Source organism: Pinus tabuliformis, chromosome X (genome assembly GCF_031772625.1).
Source record: "Pinus tabuliformis cultivar Carrire ecotype Pingquan chromosome X, CPIR1, whole genome shotgun sequence".
NCBI classification, from domain to species: Eukaryota; Viridiplantae; Streptophyta; class Pinopsida; order Pinales; family Pinaceae; genus Pinus; species Pinus tabuliformis.
In genome coordinates, this window is record NC_142308.1 from 632212988 (window position 1) to 632239402 (window position 26415).

General features: G+C 39.4%; 1 protein-coding gene across 3 annotated transcripts in view; it reads right to left on the reverse strand.

Annotated features, from left to right (window-relative positions):
• Positions 1-8500: 8500 nt before the first annotated feature.
• The window catches only part of LOC149141582 (uncharacterized), a 498683-nt gene continuing 480768 nt past the window's right edge, over positions 8501-26415 (reverse strand). For 2 of the 3 annotated variants that reach the window (XM_089452912.1, XM_089452913.1), the window contains 4 exons: positions 10085-10248; positions 9524-9606; positions 9338-9423; positions 8501-9096 (listed from right to left, as the gene is read on the reverse strand). In XM_089452912.1, the coding sequence (XP_089309038.1) occupies positions 8953-9096; positions 9338-9423; positions 9524-9606; positions 10085-10248 (477 nt within the window). In that variant the 3' untranslated portion in view covers positions 8501-8952. Of the gene's footprint in view, positions 9097-9337; positions 9424-9523; positions 9607-10084; positions 10249-26415 lie in introns of those variants that run through there. The other variant, XR_016265175.1, reaches the window with a different exon arrangement.

Consider the following 26415-nt stretch of genomic DNA (forward strand, 5'->3'; position numbering starts at 1 on the left):
CGAAGTAATCAAAACACGAAAAGCAAACATTGAAAATGAAAGTTGAGTTAGTTGCAAAGAATGAAAGCCACTAGAAAATAAACAAGAAAGAAGTCACTCTAGAGTTGAAAAAACATGCAAATGAAAGTGTTATATCCCTAGAGAGACCGAAGAAAAATGTTGAGGATGAACAAAAGCATGAATCCAAATTTAATGAGGACATGTTTAAGGTAAGAAAAATTATATCCACATAATTTGAGGAGGTATTCCCACACTACTTAAGGTAGTGAAGATCTAGTTAGAAAGAGAGTAGATATGTGGTTTACCAGATTGTCATAGAAAATATTAGAAAAATATGTATGATTTTTGTGTTATTTTTAGGTAAATATATCATAAATTTGCATTTTTCATTTGTATCTGTGTCCCTTTTACCCAACATCACAATGTAAGGTAGCAAGAACAATACATGAAAACAACAAATCTTGGCCACTTTTGAGTACAAGTGATTGGTTGCTATCATTCTTTGTAATGAAACATTATCCATAGTTGAAGATCAAAATAAAGACAAGTTTGATGAGCGAGATAGAAAAGCAATAATGTTGGGTAAGTTATCCATGATAGATGGACTCTGCCCTAAGATCCAAAAAATTAAGACTTCAATAGTATTTTGGAAGCATTTGAATGAATTGACTGAGACTTTGGATAAAGGTACAACCTTCTCCTTGAAGAATATGTTGTTCTCAATCATAATGGATGAGAGCACATCATTTTAGAAGAATTTACTCAAGATCAAGGATACTAGAAAATAATGGTTCATTGTTGGTCGAAAGATGAAAGAAGAGGACATGGTGCTAATCACATTAGAAACTTACCACGTGCTTACAAGTGCTTTATTGAAACCATGAACATCACGACTACGAATGTTGACTTGGTGTTTGATGAACTATATAAGAGATATTACAATGAGATGGCCATAAGAAGCAATTCAGTAGCAACCATGAGACAAGCGGTTCAAAACACAACTTGGCAACCGATGTCGAAGGCAAAATAAAATGAATAAAGAAGAAAAGTGAAAGCAATGGTGAAAATGAAATGATGAATTAGAATAACATCACATGTCACCATTGTGGCAAGGTAGGTTATATGAAGAAACACCATAGAGAGAGTTTATCTAATGAGAAAACCAACCTAGGAGGGCCTCAACAAAAGGTTCATCTTATAGAGCATAGAGAAAGGAGGAGGAATCAACCTTCTATGCATTCATGGCCAAGTAGCCAACAAGTCAACTTTGGTCATCCACTTGATACACTAATTCAAGTGCATCACAACACCTCACCAATGGGCAAGATTGGATCACAGAGTATATCACTTGCTCCTCCAAGGAATATATGACCTTCAATGGAGGGGAAGAGTATACATTAATTGGCAAAGGGAATGTGCAATTTTTCTTTGGGGGGGAAATGTTGATTTTCCTTGATGTGTATTATGTGCCATGCATGGAGCTTAATCTACTATCAATTTATCAAAATATGAGACATTTCCGATAGTTAGATGTCAACTTTAGCAATCATAGATGATAAATAGTTGACAAGGAGACCAACAAGACTATTGTTCTTGGTGTGGAGGATCATGGACCCTTTAAACTATTTGATATTAGGCAAGTAAAAGCAAGAGTGCATTAGGCATTAGTGTAGTTTGGGCATCAACAATATCTACATATTAACTTGACCTACCTCTCTCAATTATCTTGAGAGAATTTGGTAGATGTACTTCTAAATATACAACAATAGATTTAAGGTGTATGTGAAGCTTGTAAGCTAGGGAAGTAGCACCAAACATCATTTAATTAAGGACAAGCTTAGAGAGTATAAAGAGTCCTTTAGGTAATTCGTGTAAATTTTCATGGACTAATGAAAAACGCAACAATCATAGTCCATTGATGAAAATAGTAGGAAAATGTGGGTATATTTATGAAATTGAAATATATAGTGTTTAATGAATTTCAAAAGTTTAAAGCACTAGTAGAAAAAGAATTTCACATTACCACTATTAGGTCTAGCAATGGTAGTGAATTTTGTTACAATAAATTCCATTACTTGTGTACTAATTATGAGATTAAAAAAATAGTTTACCACACCCTAACTCCTTAATAGAATGAATTAGTTGAGCAATAAAATCATATTATCATAGAGATGGACCGTATGTTGGAGAACAAGAGTCTTCTAAAAATACTTTAGGTTGAGTAGTATTCACAATGGTATACCTGTAAATAAATTTGCAATGATAATGGTGAAGAAAAAGACTCCAAAGGAAGCATGGTCTGGAAGGAGGCCTAGAGGTATTGATGTTAAGGTTTGTGGTACTACTACTTATGCCAAATTTAGAACCAAGTTAGATCCCAAGAGCAAGAAATTGATGATCACAAGGTACACCAATAGTTATAAAGCCTGCTATTGGTTAATGTTAACACTAAGGAGTGGAACTTTAGTAGATATATCGTAGTTGATGAGGAAGCTATACTTTCCTAGACTTCTTTAGAGATCAAAATCATAAGACAATAGCTTGTTGCAACTAAGGATTCAAGTATCAAGCTGCATAGAACTCCACATGAAAGGGGGAAATATTTTGAGCATGAGGAGTTTCTGGGATCTATTTTTTGAGATATAAGCATAGAAACTAGTGACCCAAATCATGACCACAACTTCAATGGGGAGGATTCCAAAAAGAGACGAAAGTGGTGGCACATTATTAGAGATGTTCAAAGAGATAAAATTATTGAGGGACGATCATCAAAAAGTAAGGGTACGACAAATAATACGATAAAATTTGCTTTAATGGCCAATGTTCAAGAAGTATATGCGACATAGGTGTTCAAGGAGGTAAAAGGAACACTTGAATGAGAGAAGGCCATGTCAACCAAACATGAATGCTTGATGAAAAATCAAGCATGGAATTTCACAACTCTTCCACAAAGGAAGAAACTCATTGGCTACAAATATGTGTAAAAGGTCAAGTACAAGATAAATGGTGCATTTGACAAGTACAATGCATGATCAAATGCAAAAGGGTTTTCTCAATGAGAGGGCATTGACTATGATAATACGTTTCCTCCTATAGCGAAGATAGGCACCATCTAATTAGTTCTAGACATGTGAGCACAATTGCAGAAATTAATGTGTAGATTCAATATTGCTCATGAAATTTGCTAAATCAAAAGACTTAAAGCTACTCTACTGATCTACGAAAATTAATTCACCATCTAAAACAAGAATCATAGACATGCAAAAGGAAACATCATACATGCACAAAGATTTATCTAGGGGAAAGAAACTACTCAAAACCCCTTACTCTATATATTGTATTAATCATAGAATAAAGAAGAAATGCAATGCTTGCTCAAGCTTGAGCACACCCTGCAAGTGTATTGTATATACCCCTACCCGACTGGTTGAACCTGGCCGACAATTAGGCAATTTCAAGCCTTCCCAAGCTCCTATTTCCTTGTGCTATTCCCTTGGTAAATTGCCCCTATATTTTAGGAATTTCACACCAAGGAAGTATGCAATAGCCTTAGGTCATTTGCTGACTACATGCACCATCTGTACACATGGGAATATGCTACAATTAATAATAAACTGCCTTGGAATCTCCATCTCAACTGGGTAGCTCGAATTCTCTGCATGCAACAATTATTTTTGGATGATTGATCATTGAGTGTGGTTGAAGTTCTAGTTCCACAACTTGACCTCCACTAATTCTTATGACAATTAGAACTAGTTAAATTGACAATAACTCAAATTAATTGAAATAGATTGCTACAAATTAGCAATCAGTCATGTAGAACTGAACTCAAGCTTCCCCAACTCAAATTTACTAAGTTAACTGAGTGACAAGAGCCATGCCACCTCAGTTAACTACCTCCAAGTATTCTACTAAACTAGAAATTTGAATTTTAATCTAGTTTGACCAAGGCAAAGTCAAAAGTAGATTTTCTTGTTGCATTTTCAACAACAATTTGGCTAGAATGTCCATTAGATGGAAGTGATGAGTGCCTTTCTCAATGGATATTTGGCGGAAAAGGTCCACAGGCATCAATCGAAGGGATTTTAGGTTCTAGGGAATGAGCAACTTGTTTGTAGACTAAAAAGGCTCTATATGGCCTGAAGCATACACCAAGCATGGTTCATATATATTTGCATGTAATTGGGTGAACTAGGGTTCTATCAAAGTCCCACATATTCCTATTTATATGTTAAAAGCATTGGTAATGCTATCATTTCACTAATCATCTTTGTAAATGACATCACTACGACAAGTAGTCAAGTAAGTGTTATTGAACAAATCAAATCTAATATGTGTAAAGGCTTCAATATGACTGTTCTAGGGCTCCTACATTATTGTCTAGCTGTGACAATTTGGTAAATAGGTAACAACATTTTTATCTCAAACAAAATATGCCATGGGTTTGTTTGATAGGTTCAAGATAATAGTTTTCAAAACTTCATCTATGCATATCAAAGGTTTTTTACCTATTTATATGTTAAAAGCATTGGTAATGATATCATTTCATTGCTCATCTTTGTAAATGACATCACTATGACAAGTAGTCACATAAGTGTTATTGAACAAATCAAATCTAATATTAGTAAAGGTTTCAATATCAATTATCTAAGGCTCCTACATTATTGTCTAGGCGTGAAAGTTTGGTAAATAGGTAACAACATTTTTATCTCAAACAAAATATGCCCTGAGTTTGTTTGATCGATTCAAGATAATAGATTTCAAAACTTCATCTACACATATGGAGAAAGTGTTGAAGCATTTAACCAAGGCAAGCTCTAACAATTAATAACTCAATATATAAGTAGCTAGTGGAGAGCACGATATATCTTATAACCATTAGGCTTGACTTGAGTTACACTACGAGCTTCACTTACAATGTTGAGGTTGCATGAGTATACAAATTCAAATTGGGCAAGTTGTCTTGATAATATAAAACAACACTGAGATATGTATCAAACCTTAGCATAGGTGCAATGACATTGACCAACAAGAAAGAATAGCCAATAGAACTTTCATGATGGAAGCAAAATATATAAGATTGCGTGGAGTAATTTGGCTCAGGGGAATGCCTTTGGACATGAGGATGCCACAAGCAGAGCCAACACGCCTACTCTATCACAATCAAGGAGTGCTCAAATTAGTCAAGAATCCGATCTTCTACATGCATACCAAACATGTTAAAATACATTCCCACTTCATCAGACAAATCATCCAAAATGGATCCATTGAGTTATAATATTGTTTCATACAAGACCAAATTACAAGTATTTTCACCAAGTTTTTGCATCTTGAAAGGTTTCTATATTTCTAGAATATGTTTGATGTAGTTGGTAGAATGACCATTAAAAGAGTCTTAAAATAGATATTAGAATAAAATGGTCAATTAGATATTAGACATAGGCATTAATATAGTCACTTTGACTTTAGGTTTTTTTTTCAATGATTTATTCTATATTAGTATGTTTCTTCATCTATCCCACTTCATAAAGTGTATTGACTTAACTAGCTTGTAACCTTTTATATAAGGGCTTTTATTTTCTCATTATTAATGTAATATCATTTATTTTATGTGTTTTTGTTATCATTATAAATTCGGTGTTTCAAGGTCATCTACCCTCAAGAATTTTCTTGAAAGTCCACATGTGAATAATAGGTGTTGACATGACATCCATTCAACATTAGCTACTAGACATATGCATTAGTATAGTCACTTGGGCTATTTTTTTCTTTTATGCTTTATTTCATTTTAGTGTTTCTCCATCTATCTCACTTCATAAAGTGAATTGACTGAACTAGCTTGTAACCCTTTATAAAAAATCTTTTCTTTCTCATTGTTAATGCATATTGGTTCCCTTTGTGTGTTTGCATTATCATTATAAATTTGTTGTTTCAAAGTCCTCTTTTTCCCTCAAAAATCTTCTTAAAGTTCACATGTGAATAGTGAGCATTGACATGGCATACACTCAACATTGTGGCGATCAAGAGGCATAAGTCCCTTATACATGCTCTAATTGCAGTGATCTTTGGAGCATTTAAAAAATCTACAAGAAGAATAGAATCAAAGTGTTCTAACTTCATTTGCAAAGTTTTCACCACAAAAGTAGTCATTTAAAGCTTGTAATAGGTTCTAAGAGTTTCAAAACCCCAACCCACAAAATAATATTTTCCACAGAGATGGCCATGACAAAAGGCCATAGCTCTAATACTCGACCCACCAAAGTATTTGAACAGATTGCATACAATATAATGATTTCAGATAACCAAATTATCAAAATTAGAACCTCAGCGGGTATTTTAGAAAGCTTTAGAAGTGACATTGGAGTCAAGCAAGGTTGCCCTCTATCTCCTACTCTTTTTGGCTTATATATTGATAAATTAGAAGAGTGGATAAATCTGCAAGGTGGAGATGGTGTTCGGTTGGGGGAGTTTGTGATAAAGCTTCTTTTATATGCGGATGATCTTGTATTGATTTCTAAATTGGCCCATGGATTGCAAATGCACCTATATGCCCTTGAGCATTTTTGTAGAGAAGTGGGGATGCAAGTCAATACTAGCAAGACCAAAATAATGATTTTCTCTAATAAAAGGAAGTAGAGCCAACATACGTTCTACTTTGACGACACCATTCTTGAATAAGTAAATGAGTACAAGTACCTCAGGATTGATTTCAACAACAAACTTAATTGGGAGGACTGCATAAAGAAGAGAATTTTAGGAGGGTGGAAAGCATTATATGCTCTTCAAAACAGATGTAGAGAGACAAAGTTATGGGATTGGAAAACAACTAAAACGCTTTTTGGACTCCTAGTTTGTCCAATGATGCTATATGGGTGTGAATTGTGGGCTAGCAGCACCCCCATCTCAAAATGGAAACAAATTGAGAAAATCCAAAAACGCTTGATCATGAGCAAGTTCAAAATAAAAAATTCAGTATCTTATGAGATAATGTTGAGTGAAACAGGAGCAACTCCCATCAAAGCAATTTCTATGGTGCGGCTCATAAGATATCTAAAAAGAATTGAGTCATGAGTGAAAGAAAGAAAACATGTATGAAACAAAACTACACATGGATGCAAAAATGGAATATCTACCTCAATACCTGTCCCAAAAATAGCAAGGAGCTAAAGGATTTTGTTATGGAGAAGTTTCATAAATGGGTATGGGGAAAAGAGTTGGGTAGAAAGAAGAAGTACTACATTGAGGAATTCAACCCTACGTGTGATCTACAACAAAAAGAGTTCATTGGAGCTAGCATTCCGTGGAGGGAAAAGGTTCTTATTGCTCAATTAAGAACCAACTCGCATCAACTTCGGTGTGAAACAGGATGGTGGAAAAGGCCTAAAGAAGCTTGGGAAGAACGGGTGTGTACATTTTGCACATCTGGGGCAGTGGAATTGGAAAAACATTTCATTTTGGAATGTGATGCATTCAAAGACATCAGAGAAAGTTATAGCAATATGCTAGCATCAGTTTTTTGGCATTGTCTTTTCAGTGAGGGGATTGTTGGAAAGTTGGGCCAGCTCATCATCAATTTGAACAAGAAAAAGATTGAATTGCAAAAGACAAAATGCAGGGAACTAATAGTCCCATAGACTATTTTTAGTCTCGTGGACATTAAAATATCATTTCATTTCATTTCAAGTAACAGTCATTCAACTTCTAAAGATTACCGAGTAAAAATAATAGCAAACAATTTGGAGATATATGCATGGTGTCAATCAACTACCCTAATAATTAATCAATGACTACGCAGAGAGAGATGGTTGTTCTTGCTTTGCTTGATAATAAGATTTTGAATTGAATTATGGGGTTGGTGTTGAATTTTGAAGACAAGTTTAAAGCATTTTCTGTTGTTGGATATAATAGAAGAGGCATAACTTGTGATTCTGAATTGAATTATCGATTTGGTGTTAAAGTTTGAAGGCAAGTTTAACGCATCTTTTTGCGCTTGGATATAATAGAAGCTGCATAACTTAATGTGGTTTATGATCAAGGCAATTTTTATTTCTGAACTTTTGGGCTCCATTCAAACTCCAATCCATCTAGACTCGAACATAAAATAAGAATGCACAATCTGAATCATGATCAGCGTTGGAGGTATTCAAAACAGGCCACTGAATTTTAAGCTTGAGGACCGTCACTTCCACTTTTAAGGATCCAAAACTTGCTGCATGTTATTATTTCTTGTGCAATGTTGTTTACAGTCAAATTAGACAACAAAAGAGACAAATGAGATACATTTGATACGTCTCATGTCATGCGTACTTTTGATAAAAGAATGCTGGACTTAAAAAGTCATTATACCGATATAGGTCGGTCACACAGTAAGCCTTTCATGATAGACATGCCAATATTAGTGTGTGTTTGAAACTGCTTCCTAATAATCTAACTGGAGCTATAAATGAAGCTTGAACCCATCAAAGAGAACCTAAATTTATTTAATATCACTCATGCCGAATTACTATGCTTGAAAAGACACTTAGTGCTCACTATAAATATTTAAATGAGATACAATTTTAATAGATATTCCATTCTGCACATGCTTTGATGAAGGATAGATGGACTAGAGTTGATGCAATTCTTTAATTAGATCCCATAGTAAGCTGTGCTAATAAATATTGCAACAAATCTGTGCTTCGAGCTGCTTTCAAATTAAACTAGTTCAAACAAAGCTGTGAACCCACGATATGGGCCACAATTGATTAATATGATTGGTACTGAATATTGTTTAAGAATATATGTTTGGCATGACTTCAAATATATTTGAATTGCTTGTGAATTACATTACTGATCATCACCACGATTGACTAAAATATAATTGAAACCTTCGTTTGCATTGAAATAGAACGGATACATTCAGAAACAAAATAATAAGTAAAATATAATTACTTCTCTTCTTGATATTTGAATTTAGAACACATAGTTTGACAAAAAACTTGAGTACGCAGTAACATCAACCCAAGGTGGAAAGCCCTGTTTCAATTTTATTGCCCGCTTATCCAGACGTTGATCCAAAACAGCAAGGTCAATCTTTAAAGCTTCAGAACTGCTTGCCTGCATTCCAAAGAAAAATATATATAATTTAACAATTATAGAGCAGGAAAAATTTGGAGTAGAGATTATATTAACAAAAAACGGCATATTTCTATGTGTAAAAAGAATCTAGAATCAATCACCAGTCAAACCCTTCAGCCCGGAACTCCACTTCTCTACATAAAAGATGACGAATGAAAATAACTTTTTGGTACTACCAAGGAAGTTACCAAAATTTAAAGTAATATGACCAGTGATTTACCTCGACCCAAAACTTCCAATTCTCAGAACTACTGCCACTTAATCGTAATATATAAGACAGTGGCCCGCCATTTACTTGTTCAGGATCTGGAAACAGATAGTTAAATTATGCTCTTAGCTCTTTAACTCATATAGAGTAAATAATACATGTCTATTCAAACAAGTTCTATTAGAATAGATATACCACCTGGCAATTCCTTCTCAGAAAAGGACCAACTAGCAAGAGGCCCTGTGATATTAAGAACTGCAACCCAAACCTCTTGAAGAGAACTGCAAAGTACAAAACAGAGTCAGCTGGCTATATATCTAGTAGGTATGAAACAATTAAAAGATCGACAGACTCTAGGCTGAAGTTGAATTCACAATTTTCTCAGATATTTCACACATAACTTTATTGAAAATCGACGAAATAACCAATAGCATCTTTTTATGATTCTGATGATGCATCCTGTTATGAATGTCATTTTAGGATGAGAACCAATTTTCTTAAAAAAACAAATCATGCAGACATACATAGTTATCTGGGTTTATGTTGACTTGTCAAACAGTTAAAAGCATTGCTACACAAGGTATAGATTCACCAAATAATTGCACGAATCGATCAATTACCCTACTAAAATGCAGTCTTGTTTTAAATAATCTATCAAATCTGGAGGTAAAGATGCAGTCACAACATAAAAGCACAAAATGCAAAAAAATATTCCATCTTATTGTAAAACATATGGATCAAATAATATTTCTTTCTCACCCCAGGTCAAGCTCCAAATGTACCCTTCGGATCTGAGAACTAGAAGAAGTTGTTTCCTCATTCATGAATAACCTGGGTAAATTATGATAGTGTTCAAAAATGTCCTCTGTTGCTCCAGGAAACGTCAATTTCGAGGAAAAAAAACAAGAAATTGGATATAATGCCTGATCACAGAACAGTTTGGTACGTTAGATTCAATAATCCAATTGTCCATACATCAGCTATAAATTATTTTTTTTCATATGTCAAATGACAAAAGCTACAATGTTATGTAAAATATAATGTCTAATATGCTTATGTAAGTTTCTGATTCCATTTATTTGGTTTTCTACTTTCATTAAAAAATTTATTGTATGTCATGCATACATGTCATCTGCATTACATCTTATATATGCATCTATATTTGACCCAAGTGTTATAGTGGTGCACATCGAACAAGTGAAAAGCAACATCAAGTTGTTCTTTACACTGTTAATTTTCTAGTTAGTGATGCATCTCTCTACCGTTAATCATACATTGAAAAATATGTTTCCTTAAATTAACATGCAAATTAAGTCGACAATTAAGTTATATTTTCCGCCTTCTCTTTAGTTACATTTGTCATCATATAGACCAGCAGCGAAATAAATTTGAACTGTACATTGTAACCCTGCCCCTGCCCACCATTATTCTTACAAGCAATAACTTGCCAATTCTGCCTCGTCATATCCTTACTTTATTCTACCATATTTTGAAAGAAAAGAAACAAAACACCAAGGTCTATTGCACAATATGAAGGCTACTAATACAATGATCCATTATATGCTTCATGATTCCATATGATTTATGACAAGAAGAATACTTTTGTAACCTGAGCAACTATAGACTCGTCTTCCTCCGTATTATTGGCTTCCTTGTTAGTCTTTATTCTAATGACCACATCCCTATGATAATTTACCCACTAATTCCATTATAGGTCTCTAGAGCATTCTCGATCTTCCTTAATCAATTTCCATTAATTAACCATTTTTCCTAAGTTACAAAAAAATTATATGATGGCTAATTAATTTAATTTAGGCATTTCACAAGGTTATCTCACGAAACTTTTTCTAGGTTTTGGAGATCTCATGTTCCTTAGTCTCTTAGACACAAATCGAGACTAGAACACTTGTCTGATGCTACCAAAATCTAACACTCCCTCTTAGAGAGGAAGGTGTTCTCTGTCTATTCTAACATCTCTGCTCGTCTGTAGTCAGACCACACTGCCAATGTCTGACATCTGCAACAACTTGTCATTGTCCACCAAGCCACTACGCATACTCAGATTCATCTGCTAGCCCTATAGCTGAATCACTTTGTGTTTGCGCTGTTGCCAACACTGCTCTGTGCCTCCCCGCACTGCTTCCAACACTCCCTGCGCTACATCTGATCTCATGTTGTTGCTACTATAACTACTGCAACTGAGAGCTAATCTACTATCCCTGCAACTAGCTGCTGCATTGTCTCCTGAGTCTCTGACTGCTACTAGCTCTGCCCTGTCTACTGAGTATCTAACTGTGCCCCTCTAGTATCTGAGTGCAACTAGTTCTGCACTGTCTCTCAAGATCTGTTGAAAATAGTGAAGGAATGGATTCCTTGATTTGTGCCTTAATTCAAGGAATCTAATCTGTGATCTTCTTGATCAGGCACGAGTTCCAGTGGTGAGGATGAGTCACTTCGAGTCAAGGAATTATCAAGCATATGAAACTGAAAATGACCAATGACTTGCCAATTGATAAAATAATTTTGCCAATGTAAATTGATGAACTTTTAGCCCTCTTAAGATGTTAAATTCAGAAAATATCAAATCTTATTATACTTTTTATGCAGAGATATTAGCCACTATAAATTAGAGATCTATGCCAAAAGATTGATGCCCAAGATGTCTAGAAGCTATGATAATATGCTATATGCTACACCAATCAATCCTATACCCTTTCGAGTGTTCTTTTCAGGTTTATATCAGATCTGATCTATTCAGTTATGCAGAGATATTCCAACAAGCTAACAAGTGGATCTAAGCTAGATATTCAATGCCCAAGTAGCCAAAAGACTAGCAAATTTTTACCATGAAATTATTAGGGTGTTTAGACCACTTAGATATGATTTTAGAGCATTTAATTCATTTTTATAAAATGAATATGACAGCTGAAGCAAAACAGTGACAAGGTAAGGATTTAAAGAGCAAAACCTAGGCCCAAGATCTTGTAGATCACTTGCCCAAAATAGCAAAAATTTCTCCAATGATTATGCCACCTGAAAATACAAGTTTTGAGCAAATTTATACCTGCAAAACCCACCAATCTTCAAAAAAGAAATTTCAGAGATGGGCAGAGGGAAAATTAGGGCCAAGAAGGGCTAGCGCTAGGCCCAATAGGGCTAGCATTGGGCTGGAAGATGTTGAAATTTCTAAGTATTACCAGTTAGAAATTTAATTTGTATTCTTCTAGTTTATTTCTTCTACTTGTTAAATTTGAACAAGTTATTTAAAACATATAAATAACGAAATAAACACAATAGTGTCAACATCTACAGATCATCAGCTGAAGAAAACAAACGCACAAGTGACACCGTTATTTTTGGACAAATGTCCCCAGAAAAACCCAATGCGAGAAAACCGGTGCAGCGATTTTGAGGGTTTATTATTATGCAGTATTTCCTTGAGTACAACTGGGTGCCAAACTGGCTCACCCGACAGAGAAAAATAACTGGAAGCAATACCTCTTTATTCGAAAACAGGTATTCAGAAAACTTGTCCCACGAAACCCTCTCTAGCACAATTGAAGCTCTGCACTGGCCCTTCTGGCCTTTGCGTCAGCCCTCTGAGGCACTACGCAGCCTTTGGGACCCTTTGAGTCACTCCAGCTACCCTCTGCGTGGATGATGCAGTCCCTTTGGCCTCTGCATTGTCTTTGCTGGGCTCTGCGTGGCCTGCTCTGACTGCGGCTTCTTGCTCTCTTCCTCTGCGCTGGTCTCTTGGCACTGTCTTTGCCTCTCTGTCCAGTACTCACTGCCCCTTGTTGCTGATCACTGATTCAACTTTGCTTAGCAGCCCCGCCCTAGCAAATCGAATGACTGATCACTCTGGTGTGTCTTCCAACTGACCCTCAAGCCTCTTCTTATACTTTTCTCGTTGTTCCTTCAACAACCGAGATTAAATCTCTAATCAATGGCTAAGATTAGATTTGGCTTGATCCATGACTTTCAGAACCCTCTAACCCAGTTTTATATTAATTCTCATTAATATTTTATTTTTCCTAAGTTTAGACTTAGGAACTCCATTAAAAATATTAATTATTTTAATATCTCCCAAACCGGTTAGAATCTGCCCAAACCATTTCTGGGTCTTGGAGATCTTATGTGCTTTAACCTCTCCACCAATTTTCATGGCTAGAGCACATCTGATGCTACCCCAAATCAACACCCCCTCTTAGCGAGGACTGTGCTCTAGTAATACTCCTCACTAAGCATCACTCTGATTATATGGCACCGGTACCTGTGCTGATGCTAGGCCTCTCTGCTTAACATCCTCTGCACTGTTGCATCTTGTACTGCTGCCCATGACCCTGCCACTTCCATTGTTGCATTTGTACGACAGCTCCCTCTACATCCGTGCTGCTGCTGGTCCATCCTCCCAACACTGCATCTACATTGCATCTCCCTCTCATCATGTTGCATCATGATACTGCACTGCAATTGAGTTACTGAGAAGTAAGTAATTGATCCACCCAACTTCTGACATCCTTGTCAGGCTAGTAACACTCCCGATGTTGAAGCTCTCTCTACCGCTAACAAGTGCTCACTAACCTCTGTGCTTTTGCGACAACTCCCTGCATCTCACACCGTTGCAAACCTCTCTGTGCCATCCTGCACTGGTGCAACACTCTCCGTGCCTCTCACACTGTTGCAGCCTGCTAACCTCGTGCTGCCTGGGGACTCCTGCACTGTAGCACTCTCTTTTGCTTCATCTACATCCGTTTCTACCGACATCCGCCAGTTCTGCTACTCTCACTTAGGGGTTGCCGTAGAAAGGTATAATCCAAGAGGTTGGGTACCTCAAGGATCTTGCCCCTCATCGCCTGTAGTCTTCCTGACTATAGCTCGATGTCTCCCCACCTCTTCTCTAGAGGTACATGAGCACTCATGGCACAATCGTCATCCTCCTCGACTTCCTTCTCTGCCTTCGTTGGCGTTGCCTTAAAGTCAGACGCCTCTCCCTTGCTCTTCTTCTTCGGATACCGGTTCGCATAATGACCCATTTCCTCACAGTGGAAGCACTTGACCTTAGAGAGGTCCTCCTTCTTCCTCTTCTCCTGCTTTCCCGTAGATGCCAAAGTTGCATCCTCTTCCTCTTCCTTCTTGATCCGGACTCCTTTGCTGCTACTTCCCGCCTTGCTTAACTGCCTAATCTCCTCTTGTCGAAGATCCCCCACAATTCTTCCTAATCTGGAAGATCCGCCCTGCCCAGTATGCTTTGGACAAATGTCTCCCACTCCTCAGAGACTGCGTTAAGTGCGGTCCTCACCGTCAACTCTTCATCTGGCGTGGATCCTATGGAAGTCAGTTGGTCCCGGATCTCCTTCAACCGACTAAGTGATCTATCAGCTCCCCCTTTTGCATCTGGTATGATTGCAGCTGATTCTCAAGTAACATCTTCCTCGGCACGGAAGTATGCGGGTACAATGTCTTCAAGGTGTCCCACATTTCCTTTTTCGTCCCCTTCTCGGCAATATGTTGGACCACATGATCCTTGACCCCATCAAGCATGATGCATTTTTCCTTGGCCATTGCCTCCTCGTACTTTTCATTCGCTGCAGGGTCAACTGGGATAGCCATTGTTCTCAAGGCGAAGCCCTTGATGTGATGTCTATCCAGAATGGACAAGATCCTGGCCTTCCAGACCACAAAGTTTGACGCCCCGTCCAACCTGTCTTGATCCATTAGTTCATTCACGACCATCTCTTTGCTCTTCTGTCGAGTCCTTCGAGTCTCTCTACTTCCCTCCGGAAGTTCTTTCTTCGACTCCCGCTGAGTCTCTCTACTTCCCGCCTGGAGGTTCTCTGCTAGACTCCCTCTGAGTCCCGATTTCCCTTCTGGAAATCCTCTTGCCAATCGTCAAGTTACTCCTCTTCGATCTTCTGTGCACCCGCAACACTGATCTGGATTCCTTGGCTATAAATCTGCCTCGGTAGCAACTCCTTCTACCTTGGTTTTGCCCTGTTCGGTATTGTTCTTCCCACAAACTTCCCATAGCTTCCTATGCCCCAACAACTGAAGGAATGGGCCTCTAGGTTCTGTGCAGTTTCGGCACTGGCAAAACAACTCCCTCAGCCAACAGCGTCAACCCTCCTGGTCTCTGCGTGGCTCTACGTGAGTCTCTTTCTGGCCTCCTCAGCCTCTACACTGGCCTCTCTCTGGCCTGGACTAATGACGCAATCCCTTTGCGTCAACCCTTCCTCTGTCGCTTCTGCAAAGATCAACTACTGTCACTCGAGACAGTTTATTCTACTGCAAATGCTCTCCTTAGTTGATGCCTTCAACTATTCTGTGATCTGCAACCATGCTCTGATACCATGTTGAAATTTCTAAATATTACCAGTTAGAAATTTAATCTGTATTCTTCTGGTTTATTTCTTCTACTTGTTAAATTTGAACAAGTTACTTAAAACATATAAATAACGAAATAAAAACAATACAATCTCAACATCTACAGATCATCAGTTGAAAGAAAACAAACACACAAGTGACACCGTTATTTTTGGACAAATGTCCCCGGAAAAACCCAATGCAGGAAAACCGATGTAGCTATTATGAGGGTTTATTATTATGCAATATTTCCTTGGGTGCCAAACTGGCTCACCTGACAGAGAAAAATAACTGGCAACAATACCTCTCTATTCTGAAACAAGTATTCCGAAAACTTGTCCCACGAAACCCTCTCTAGCACAACTGAAGCTCTACGCTGGCCCTTCTGGCCTCTGCGTCAGCCACAAACCCCGCTGCGTCAACCCTCTGAGGCACTGCGTAGCCTCTACGACCCTCTGCGTCACTCCAGCTGCCCTCTGCATGGATGACGCAGTCCCTCTGGCCTCTGTGTTGTCTCTGCTGGGCTCCGCGTGGCCTGCTCTGGTTGCTGCTTCTCGCTCTCTGCCTCTGTGTTGGTCTCTTGGCACTGTCTCTGCCTCTCTGTCCAGTACTCACTTCCCCTCACTGTTGATCACTGATTCGACTTTGCTTAGCAATCCTGCTCTAGCAAATTGAATGACTGATCACTTTGGTGTGTCTTCCAACTGACCCTCAAGCCTCTTCTTATACTTTTCCGTTGGTCCTTCAACGATCGAGATTAAATCTCTAATCAACGGCTAAGATTAGATTTAGCTTGATCCATGACTTTCAAAACCTTCTAAACCATTTTTATATTAATACCCATTAATATTTTATTTTTCCTAAGTTTAAACTTAGGAACTCCATTAAAAATATTAATTATTTTAATATCTCCCAAACCGGTTAAAATCTGCCCAAACCATTTATGGGTCTCGGAGATCTCATGTGCTTTAGCCTCTCCACTAATTTTCATGGCTAGAGCACATCCGATGCTACCCCAAATCAACACGAGGCCTAAAGGCCTAGAGGCTAGGGAAAATAGGCCAAGGAAAGGCTGAAAGGGGTCAAAAAGAGGGCCAAGAGGAGAGCGAAGGCAGCAAAGCACTGAAGGAGGGAGGCTGAGGGAAGTAAAGGACTTGAGATGTTGATTTATGGTATCATTGGATGTGCTCTAAGCTTCAAAATATGCAGGGAGGCTTGGACACATGTATTCCACAATACCCAGAAATAGTTTTGGGAAATTCTACCAGGAGACAATTTTATTAAAATAATTAATTATTTTTAATGGGTGCCTAAGTCTAAACTTAGGAAATTAAAATAATTAAAGGGTATTAATCAAACTATGGGTGAATCTTCTAGAAGAAGATGAGGATCAAGCCAAAATGATTTGAGCCATTGATTAGAATCTAATCTGTGTCGTTGGTTCTCAACGAGAAGATTATAAGAGGAGGCTTGATCGGAACTTGGACAAAACATCAGAGAGAGATCAAGAGATCAAATTTCTCAGAAAGGGGAGCGCAGCAGTTGCTAGAGAGAAGATCGAAGTGATTTCTTGCAGCGAGGGGCAGAGATAGTTTTTCGGTTGGAGAGTTTCCTGATCCAGGAATACAACACAAAGAAGGCAGAGAGAGATCTAGAAGAGGCAGCGTAGAGGCCATGCTGGGCAGCATAGGCTGACGCAGAAGCAGCGCATAGCCTGAGAGGAGATCTGTATTTTGCTGGAGAAATCGAGTTCTGGAGCCAGAAGCCGGGGTGTGAGGTCGAGAGGGCAGAAGTCGAAGTCTCAAAGGCAAATCGATCAGGAGGAATGACACAATCCCCAAAAGCTGTGATGCAGGGCCTATGCAGTGATTGCGCAGAGGCATCAAGGGAGTAGCCATTCTGCGGCTGGATCAGTCATGATCACCAGTGATAGTGTGAGGTATATCTCACTCATCTCTCTGTCAGTCATATTCTCTGTATTGGATAGCCAGCAAGGCATCCAAAGATTGTATTCATAAAACTACTGCTTAATAATACAAACCCTCAGCTGCTGCACCGGTTTTCCCACATTGGGTTTTTCTGGGGACATTTGTCCAAAAATAATGGTGTAATGTGTTGTGTATTTCTTTCTTGCTCAATTTCTTGTTTCCGCATATAATTTTAATTGGTGAAGGCTGCAGTGTATTAGTTTCGGTATTTGCTGTAGGAAGCAGTAATTAATTTGTTTAGTAATTAACAAATAAAATGAACTTAATCAATTGCTGCAATAGTAATTCGGGGTTTCCCGAATTTTCACATGGTATCAGAGGTGCAGGTGAAGCAAGAGAGCATAGCCGGAAGAGCCCAGTGCTGAAGAGGAGGGTCGAAGTGTTGCGTAGGCAGCAAATAAAATCCCCAGAGGGATTGTGCAGTCCAGGCCAGGAGGGGAAATTTTTCGAGGAAGGTCTCTCTCTGAGTGAGTCGACAGAGAGGTAAGACTTCAAGATCGAAGTTTGCCAATGTGAGAGGGAGCAGTGCAGAAGCTTCAACAAAGAGGAGGTTTCTAGTGTGACGCAATTTTCTGCAGTAGTTGCTGGTGCAGAAAAACGTCAGAAGGAAGAAAAGAGACACTGTTGAGGGAATTCTTCCTTAGAGGACTTCTAGCCAAGAAGTGCGAATTCTCATTTGCTGAGCAGCAGTAGGGAGCAACAGATCTACTAACTCCAACAAGGAGTTCGTAGGCCAGCCCAGCAATAGTGTAGAGGAGAGAGGAGGCAATTCGACATTTCACTAGTAGAGATGGTAGCTAATGGGTTGTGAGATCAGGATCTGTTGGAGGGTGCATCCAACTATGTGATATGGAAGGCAAGGATCTCATGCCTTCTGGATGAGCACAATCTCAAAACCTATGCCAATAGTGTGGTAGCTCTACTTGTGGATCCAAATCCGCTCAAGAAGTACAAGGATGAAATGGCAAAGGCCAAATGATTGATCCTCAACAGAGTGGGAGATCACGTAGTGTGTCACATTGCTGGCAAGGGTATTGCCCGACAGATGTGGGAAGCATTGGCCACGCTATACGAAGGTTCTTCCGAGCAGCGGAAGATGTACTTGGAGCAGGAAATGAGATCCACGTAGATGTAGATGGGTGAACACATTGATCTGTTCCTAATGAAGCTTTAGGAAATCCAAGACTCGTTGGTAGCTGTGGGGTCAACACCTCAGCCTACCGAGATGGGGAGGCTGGCCCTGAATTCAGTCTCAAAAGAATGGCAAGTGTTTGTCCAGAGTATCCTGGGCAGAGAAAGATTGTCGGATTGGGAAGGAATGTGGGACGTTCTTCAATAGGAAGAGATGAGGAGAAACTTAGTCAAGTGCAAACTTGATAGTAGCAGCAACAGTAGCAGTGGAACGAAGCCAAAGGAGGAGGAAGAAAATGTAGCCCTTGCATCTAAGGGGTAGCAGGAGCAGCGAAAGAAGAAGAAAGATGTTTCAAAAATCAAGTGCTTCTGGTGTCGTGAACTTGGTCACTACGCTACATAGTGTCCTCTCAAGAAGAAGGAAAAGGATGAGAAGCAAGATTTGAAGGCTGCATCCGCAAAGATCGAGGAGGAAGAATTTGCCATGGTTGCCCAGATACCTCTAGGGGAGAGGTGGGGTGATCTAGAATTGTAGTTCGAAAGAACTACAGATGGGCAGGATCCTTGATGAGTCCACCTCTTGGATCAATACCTTGCTACAGGAGCCCAAATCAGTAGTGGTAGGATGGACCAGTGTCAGTTGGTGCAGAGGAGTGCCGGAGTGACAGTTGCAGTGGCTAGGAGCGTCAGAGACTGAGTAGCATAGAGCAAAGTTGGCAACAGTGCAGTTGGCACAGTGTAAAGTCAGCGACAATGCATAGGCTTCAGAGGGTCAACGCATAGAATAGCAGCAGTCAGAACTCCAACAACATATGTATCATGCTGAATACCTATTCAATAATTTTGGATGCTTTTCCATTGTTGATCCAGTAGCAGCAGTAGTTGGAGAAGGTTGCAATGCAGATGCAGTGTTGGCAGTGGCAGTGCCAGCTACAGCACAGATGTAGAACTTATGAGGGTTGTAGTACAAATGCAATGTTGGCAGTGGTAGCGTCAGCAGCAGTACAGTTGCAACATTTGTGTAGTGGTTGGTGGGCAACGATGTCAGACAACAGCAACGCAGAGGGAAATGTTACAAAATTTGGGTGATGCTTCAGCAAATTGCATCACTAGAGCACATTCCTCGCTAAGAGGGAGTGTTGATCTCTGGTAGCATCAAATGTGCTTTAAGCCTCAAAATTTGCAGAGAGGCTTGGACACATGTATTCCACAATACCCAGAAATCATTTTGGGAAATTCCACTCGGAGACAGTTTTATTAAAATAATTAATTATTTTTAATGGGTGCCTAAGTCTAAACTTACGAAATTAAAATAATTAAAGGGTATTTATCAAATTGTGGGTGAAACTTCTAAAAGAAGACGAGGATCAAGCCAAAATGATATGAGCCATTGGTTATAATCTAATTTGGGCCGTTGGTTCTCAACGAGAAGATTATAAGAGAAGGCTTGATGGGCATTTGGAAAAAAAATCGAAGAGAGATTAAGAGATCGAATTTCTCAGAGAGGGCAGCGCAACAGTTGCTAGAGAGAAGATTGAAGTGATTTCTTGCAGTGAGGGCAGGGATAGTTTTCCGGTTAGAGGGTCTCCTGATCTAGGAATACATCATTGAGAAGGTAGAGAGAGATCCAGAAAAGGCAATGCAGAGGCCACGCTGGCCAGCATAGGTTGAGGTAGAAGCAACACAGAGCCTGAGAGGAGATCCGTATTTTGCTGGAGAAGTTGAGTTCTGGAGCTAGAAGCCGGGGTGTGAGACTTGGAGGGAAGAAGTCGAAGTCTCAGAGGAAAATGGTTCAGCAAAATCACCAGTGATAGTGTGAGGTATATCTCACTCATCTCTCTGTCAGTCATATTCTCTTTATTGGATAGCCAACAAGGCATCCAAAGATTGTATTCAGAAAAATACTGCTTAATAATACAAACCCTCAGTTGTTGCACCGATTTTCCCGCATTGGGTTTTTTCGGGGAAATTTGTCCAAAAATAGGTGTAATTTGTTGTGTATTTCTTTCTTGCTCAGTTTCTTGTTTCCGCAAGTAATTTTAATTGGCGAAGGCTACAGTGTATTAGTTTCGGTATTTGTTGTAGGAAGCAGTAAATAATTTGTTCAGTAATTAACAAATAGAAGGAACTTAATTAGTTGCTGCAGTAGTAATTCGGGGTTTCCCGAATTTTCACATGAGAAGCCCATGGAAAGCCTAAATGGCTGTCGTCTAGGGTCAAGGAGGAGGATCGAGGCCTTCTAGGACCACGACAAGGCCAAAAAAAGTCCTTAAACCTATGTTGCAGAAAACGTTGGGCCTGAGCCCGTTTCTAGGCAGAAACGATATGGAAACGTGGAAATGCGTTTGGTACGGCCTCGAAACACGTTTCAGGCCGTACTGCCACGTTTCATGTGGGGGAAACATGGCCCAGTAAGACCTGAAACGCATTTCCAAGTCGTACAACCACGTTTTAGTGAGAAAGTGACTTTTTTTTCGCTCCCTGGCAATTCAGGAGTGATAGAGGTAGCTATTGAAGATTGGAAACAATTTTTTTTTGAGTGGGGTAGCGTAATGTTCAAACCTATGGCTCTAGTGTTGATATGCAGTTCATGGTAATGTTAAATTTTTAAAGTAAAAGGATGAAAATGGATGTTATTTTTCATTTTCATCCTTTTAAATTTTTAACATTACCATGAAATGACTCAGAATGTTTGAGAGTGGTTTCTGTTGAAGGAAATGTAACTAGGTTCGGTCTTCATAAATGTACTTTTGACATTTGTATTTATTCAAAAAAAGAAATATTATTTTTATAATATATGTCAATGAGTTTCTTGCTCATTGAAGTAGGTCTAGCACATGTGAAAGTGTTATAGGTGAGTCAAAGAGTCAAAAGAATTATGTTGAAGACCTTATGGGTATGTTACATTATGTACATTTATGTATAAAAGTCAAAGAAGACACCTCCAAACAAAGTCAAGTATCCTCCAAGCAAAGACATCATCAAAAGAAGCAATGGCACCATTAAAAGCACCTATTGCAGCAAAGAAAATCAAGTCAGCCTCAAAGCAGCAAGTCGGCCTAAAGGAGGGACAAACCTCTATATATAAAGGCTGTCCACTCCCTCAAAAGACAATGCATTCCTCTCTGAAATCTGCGAAGGTACAAGGTAAGAAAAGGGTAACAAGAGGACAAGAAAAGGGTCTCCAAGGTAGCGAAGAAAGATAGAAGAAAACCAAAGTGTTAAAGGGCTAGTTACAGCCACACATGCGAGGAAAGGAGAGCTGTCTTTGCAGTTATGACAGCTGTAACTTACAGTTTACCATATCTCATTGTTTAGGATTCAAACTAGGCCTCTCTCTCAAGCGTGGAAGAAGGGTATGCAAGTGAAGGGAGTAAGAGAAGTCTAAACATAGTTCTTGTGAGGAGATTCCCTCACATGTGCGAAGAATTAGGGCTACATTCTTGCTGCTCAAAGTCTGCAATATTTGGAAAAGAAGGTTCGGTTGAGAAGAAACAAAGTCATCTCCTGAAGTTAGAAAGGTTCCATCACAAGCGAAGGAAGAAAAAGGTCAAGGGACATTCTAGAGTGTACAATAGAAGGTTTCTATAGTTGCTGGAAGAAGCGCTGAAGGAAGAAAGATAAAGTGATGTTAGGAGGAGAAAGTGCTGCAAGAAAAAGTAATCTTGAAAGAACTTGACTTGTGCTTGGAGGATCTTCTAGTCAAGGGTCTAGGGTTTGGCATTGATCAAGAAAAAAGCTTCAATAAGTGAAAACTTACTGAAGGGTTTTCCTCTCAAGAGAATAGAGCTCTTGGCCCTGGTAGAGAGCCAACATCTTGTGTTCTTGTTCTTATGTTTTGATAGCAGTTTGATGAAGTACACACACATGCATTAATAATAAGAAGAAGAAGATTAAGCTAACAAGAAAAAGTAAAAAGACTCCACAAATTGCTATCAAGGAAAGAAGAATCACACTACACCCAATTTGCCCTAGATTCTTCAACAATTTCGCCCCCATTAGATTTCATATGGAGAAAGTAGAATTTTTTATCTCACTCAAAATCCAACAAACTTATCATTTTTTTTTCAGGATTGGGGGGATTTCAATGTTTCCATTGGATTTTGTCATGTATTACATTATGGAACTTGTATTTAATCAAGAGAACCAAGCCCTCTATGCAGGGGAGGCTCCCAATAATCAAGAGCACCTAGGATACTAGGGTATGGAACTTGTATTTAATCAAGAGCACTAACGCTGTTTGATTATGCAAGAGGACACTCCCAATCAAGCACGAGACAAGAAATTAGAAATTTCTCGTGGCTAATTTCAGATATTGCTATTTTCATTATGTGATCATTCATGAGTAAATGTGATGTAAATTTAGAGACTTATAGTTTATGCATTGACATTGGACAATTTAATCATAATGTATCATGTATGCTTTATGATTGCACATATTTCTTAAACTTCCTATATATATATATATATATATATATATATATATATATATTGCGTTTTCCCATTTCCAAAATTTGGGGGGTTCATGTTTCGTACCCGTATCCATTTCGAAAACTCGTACCCGTTTCCCCGTATCGTGCAACTTAGCCTTAAACCCTCAACGCAAGGCCAAGGGACGAGGGTGAGGCCCTAAAGGGCCTACGACAAGTCTCAAGGAGGCTAAAAATGATGACGCTGGGCCCTTAAAGGGTGATGCAGAGGTTGAGGAGGTGTTGATTTGGGGTAGCATTGGATGTGCTCTAGCCACGAAATTTGGTAGAGGTTGGGGCACATGAGATCTCTAATACCCAGAAAGGGTTTGGGTAGATTCTAAACAGTTCAGGAGATATTAAAATAATTAATATTTTTAATGGAGCCCCTAAGTCTAAACTTAGGGAAAATAAAATATTAATCTGCATTAATATGAAACTGTGTTAGAATGGTCCAAAAGACATGGATCAGGCCAGATCTAATCTTAGTCGTTGATTAGGGACTTAAACTCAGCCATTGATTTGTCAACGAGAAAAGTATAAGAGGAGGCTTGAGGGTCACTTGGAGAATACATTGAGAGAGACCAGTCAGTTCAATTTCTGGAGCGGGGTTTGCTGAGAAATTGAACCAGTGGTCTGGAGAGCAGTCAAGAGGCAGCAAGTACGGAACAGAGAGACAGGAGATCAGCGCAGGAAGAAGAGGCAGACCCAAAGCCAGAGGAAGCTACGCAGAGGCAACAGACACTGCACAGAGCCATAAGTGCTTGCGTCATCCACGCAGAGGCTGCAGGAGTGACGCAAAAGGCCAGAGAGGCTGCACAGAGCCTCAGTAGGCTGACGCAGAGGGTTTCAGGCTGATGCAAAGGTCAGTAGGGCCTACACTGGGTTCAGAAGAAGTGCTGGAAATTTGTCTATCTATGGGTAAGCCAGTTTGGCACCCTGTTGTACTAGAAAATTGTTGAATAATAAAATCCTCCCTTGCTGCACTGGTTTTCCCACATTGGGTTTTTCCGGGGACATTAGTCCAAAATAACTGTGTCAATGTGTGCATATGTTTGTTTCTGTATTACGGTGTGATATCTGCAACAATATTTATTTTAATGTTTGTTGAAATAATTTCATGAATAACTTATGATGAAATAAGTAGGAAAAGTAAATCAATTGCTGCAGTGATATAATTTTCACATGGTATCAGAGCAAGTAATCAGAGACAGAAAGGGAAAATCAGTTATGGGTCGAGACCACGATGCAGGGGCATCCACCTCAGGGGACTCACGTAGATTTTCAAAAGATTGCACAAGAGAGAGAGATTTCAATTTCTCTATGTTGGATTCCAGGTTGGAAGAAGAAGTGGTGTGCATGACTAGTGCTGCATCATCAGAAGTATGGTATATAGACAGTGGAGCCTCATGGCATATGATGGGAATCAGGGAGTGCTTCTCAGAATATCGAGAAGAGAAGATGAACTTTCAGATCACCATGGGGAACAAGGTAAAGTGTACTCCAGTAGGAAAGGGTACCATAGTTTTTCAGACAGAATCGGGAGAGCAGTTCCGTGCCACAAATGTGCTGCATGTACCAGGATTGGGAATGAACTTACTTTCCGTGTCACAACTACAAGGCAAGGGCTATGACGTCTACTTCATCAAGGAAAAGGTACACGTCAAACCCCTGAACTGGAAAAAGAAAGTGCAGATCGGGATCAAAAGTAATTAGTCGTATAGATTACAACTAGAATCTCCAATGGCACTAATAGGCAATCATGGGGACAAAGAATTGAACGAACTATGGCACAGAAGGATGGGTCACTTGCACCATGGAGCTCTGAGAATTGTTAGGAGCACTGTAATAGGAGTTCCAGATTTGAGTACGAAACGAGATGATGTATGCAGGGGATGCGCTCTAGGAAAGTATGCCAAGATGACATTTCCTAGGAGCAACCACCGGGCCGAGAGTGCACTAGGAATGATACACTCAAATATCTGCGGGCCTATGTCCGTCAAAGCTCTCAGCGGTGCTGAGTATTTCCTTATCTTCATTGATGACCACTCAAGGAAAACTTGGATCTATTTTCTGAAAACCAAGGATGAGGTTTTCTGTTGATTCAAGGAGTTCAAGGCTCTAGTGGAGAATCTATTAAAATTGGCAACTAGGGCCAAACTCCATGTGAGTCATCTTATTTATGGCAACTGATATTTTTCTTGGATTTCTCTCATTGAGAGGTGTAGGATTAATCTAAAGATCATCCGATTCCGATAAGTATTCATGGAGTTATGAATTTATTTGTATTATAAGACAATTCGTCAAGGTCAGCCAGCAACCAAATAAACCCCACATGTGCTCAACGTTTTAGTATAAATAGAGGTGGCCGTAAAGTCATTTCAACACTTGGGATCTCTTCCTCTCTCTACTTGTCTTTGGGTTTTAGTAGGAGGAGAGATCCTAAGGAATAACGTTACCCTGATCCAGAGGGCAGAAAGCCGAAATTGTCGGAAAAGCGGGAACTGCCGGAAAAGCCAGAATTTTCAGAAAAGCCGGAACTGCGGGAACAGCTGGAAAAGCCGGAAAAGCCGGAATTGCCGAAAAAGTTGGAACTGCCGGAAAAGCCGGAAACGATGGAACTGTTGGAAAAGCCGAAACTGTTGGAAAAGCCAGAAAAGCCGAAAAAGTTGAAACTGCCAGGAAAGCTAGAGAAGTCGGAAAAGTCGGATAAGCCGGAACTGCTGGAACCGCCAGAAAAGTCAGAACTGCCAGAAAAGCTGGAAAAGCCCAAACTGTCGGAAAAAGCCTGAAAAGTCGGAAAAGCCGGAACTGCTGCCGGAAAAGCCAGAAAAGACTAAACTGTCAGAAAATCCGGAAAATCCGGAAACACCAGAAAAGCCGGAAAAGCCGGAAAAGCTAGAAATGCCGGAACTATCAGAAAAGCCGGAACTGCCAGAATTGTCGGGAACTGCCGAAACAGCTAGGGCATCGTCTCCGAAGGAGAGCAGCATGCAAGGGACAGCTAACTAACATTGGGACAGTTGTATGGTACTTAGCAGCAAATACACCAAGCATGCAATGCTACAGCTAGCATGCAAGGGACACAACTAGCATGCAACAACAAGCATGCTAAGGACAACAAGCATGCTAGGGACAA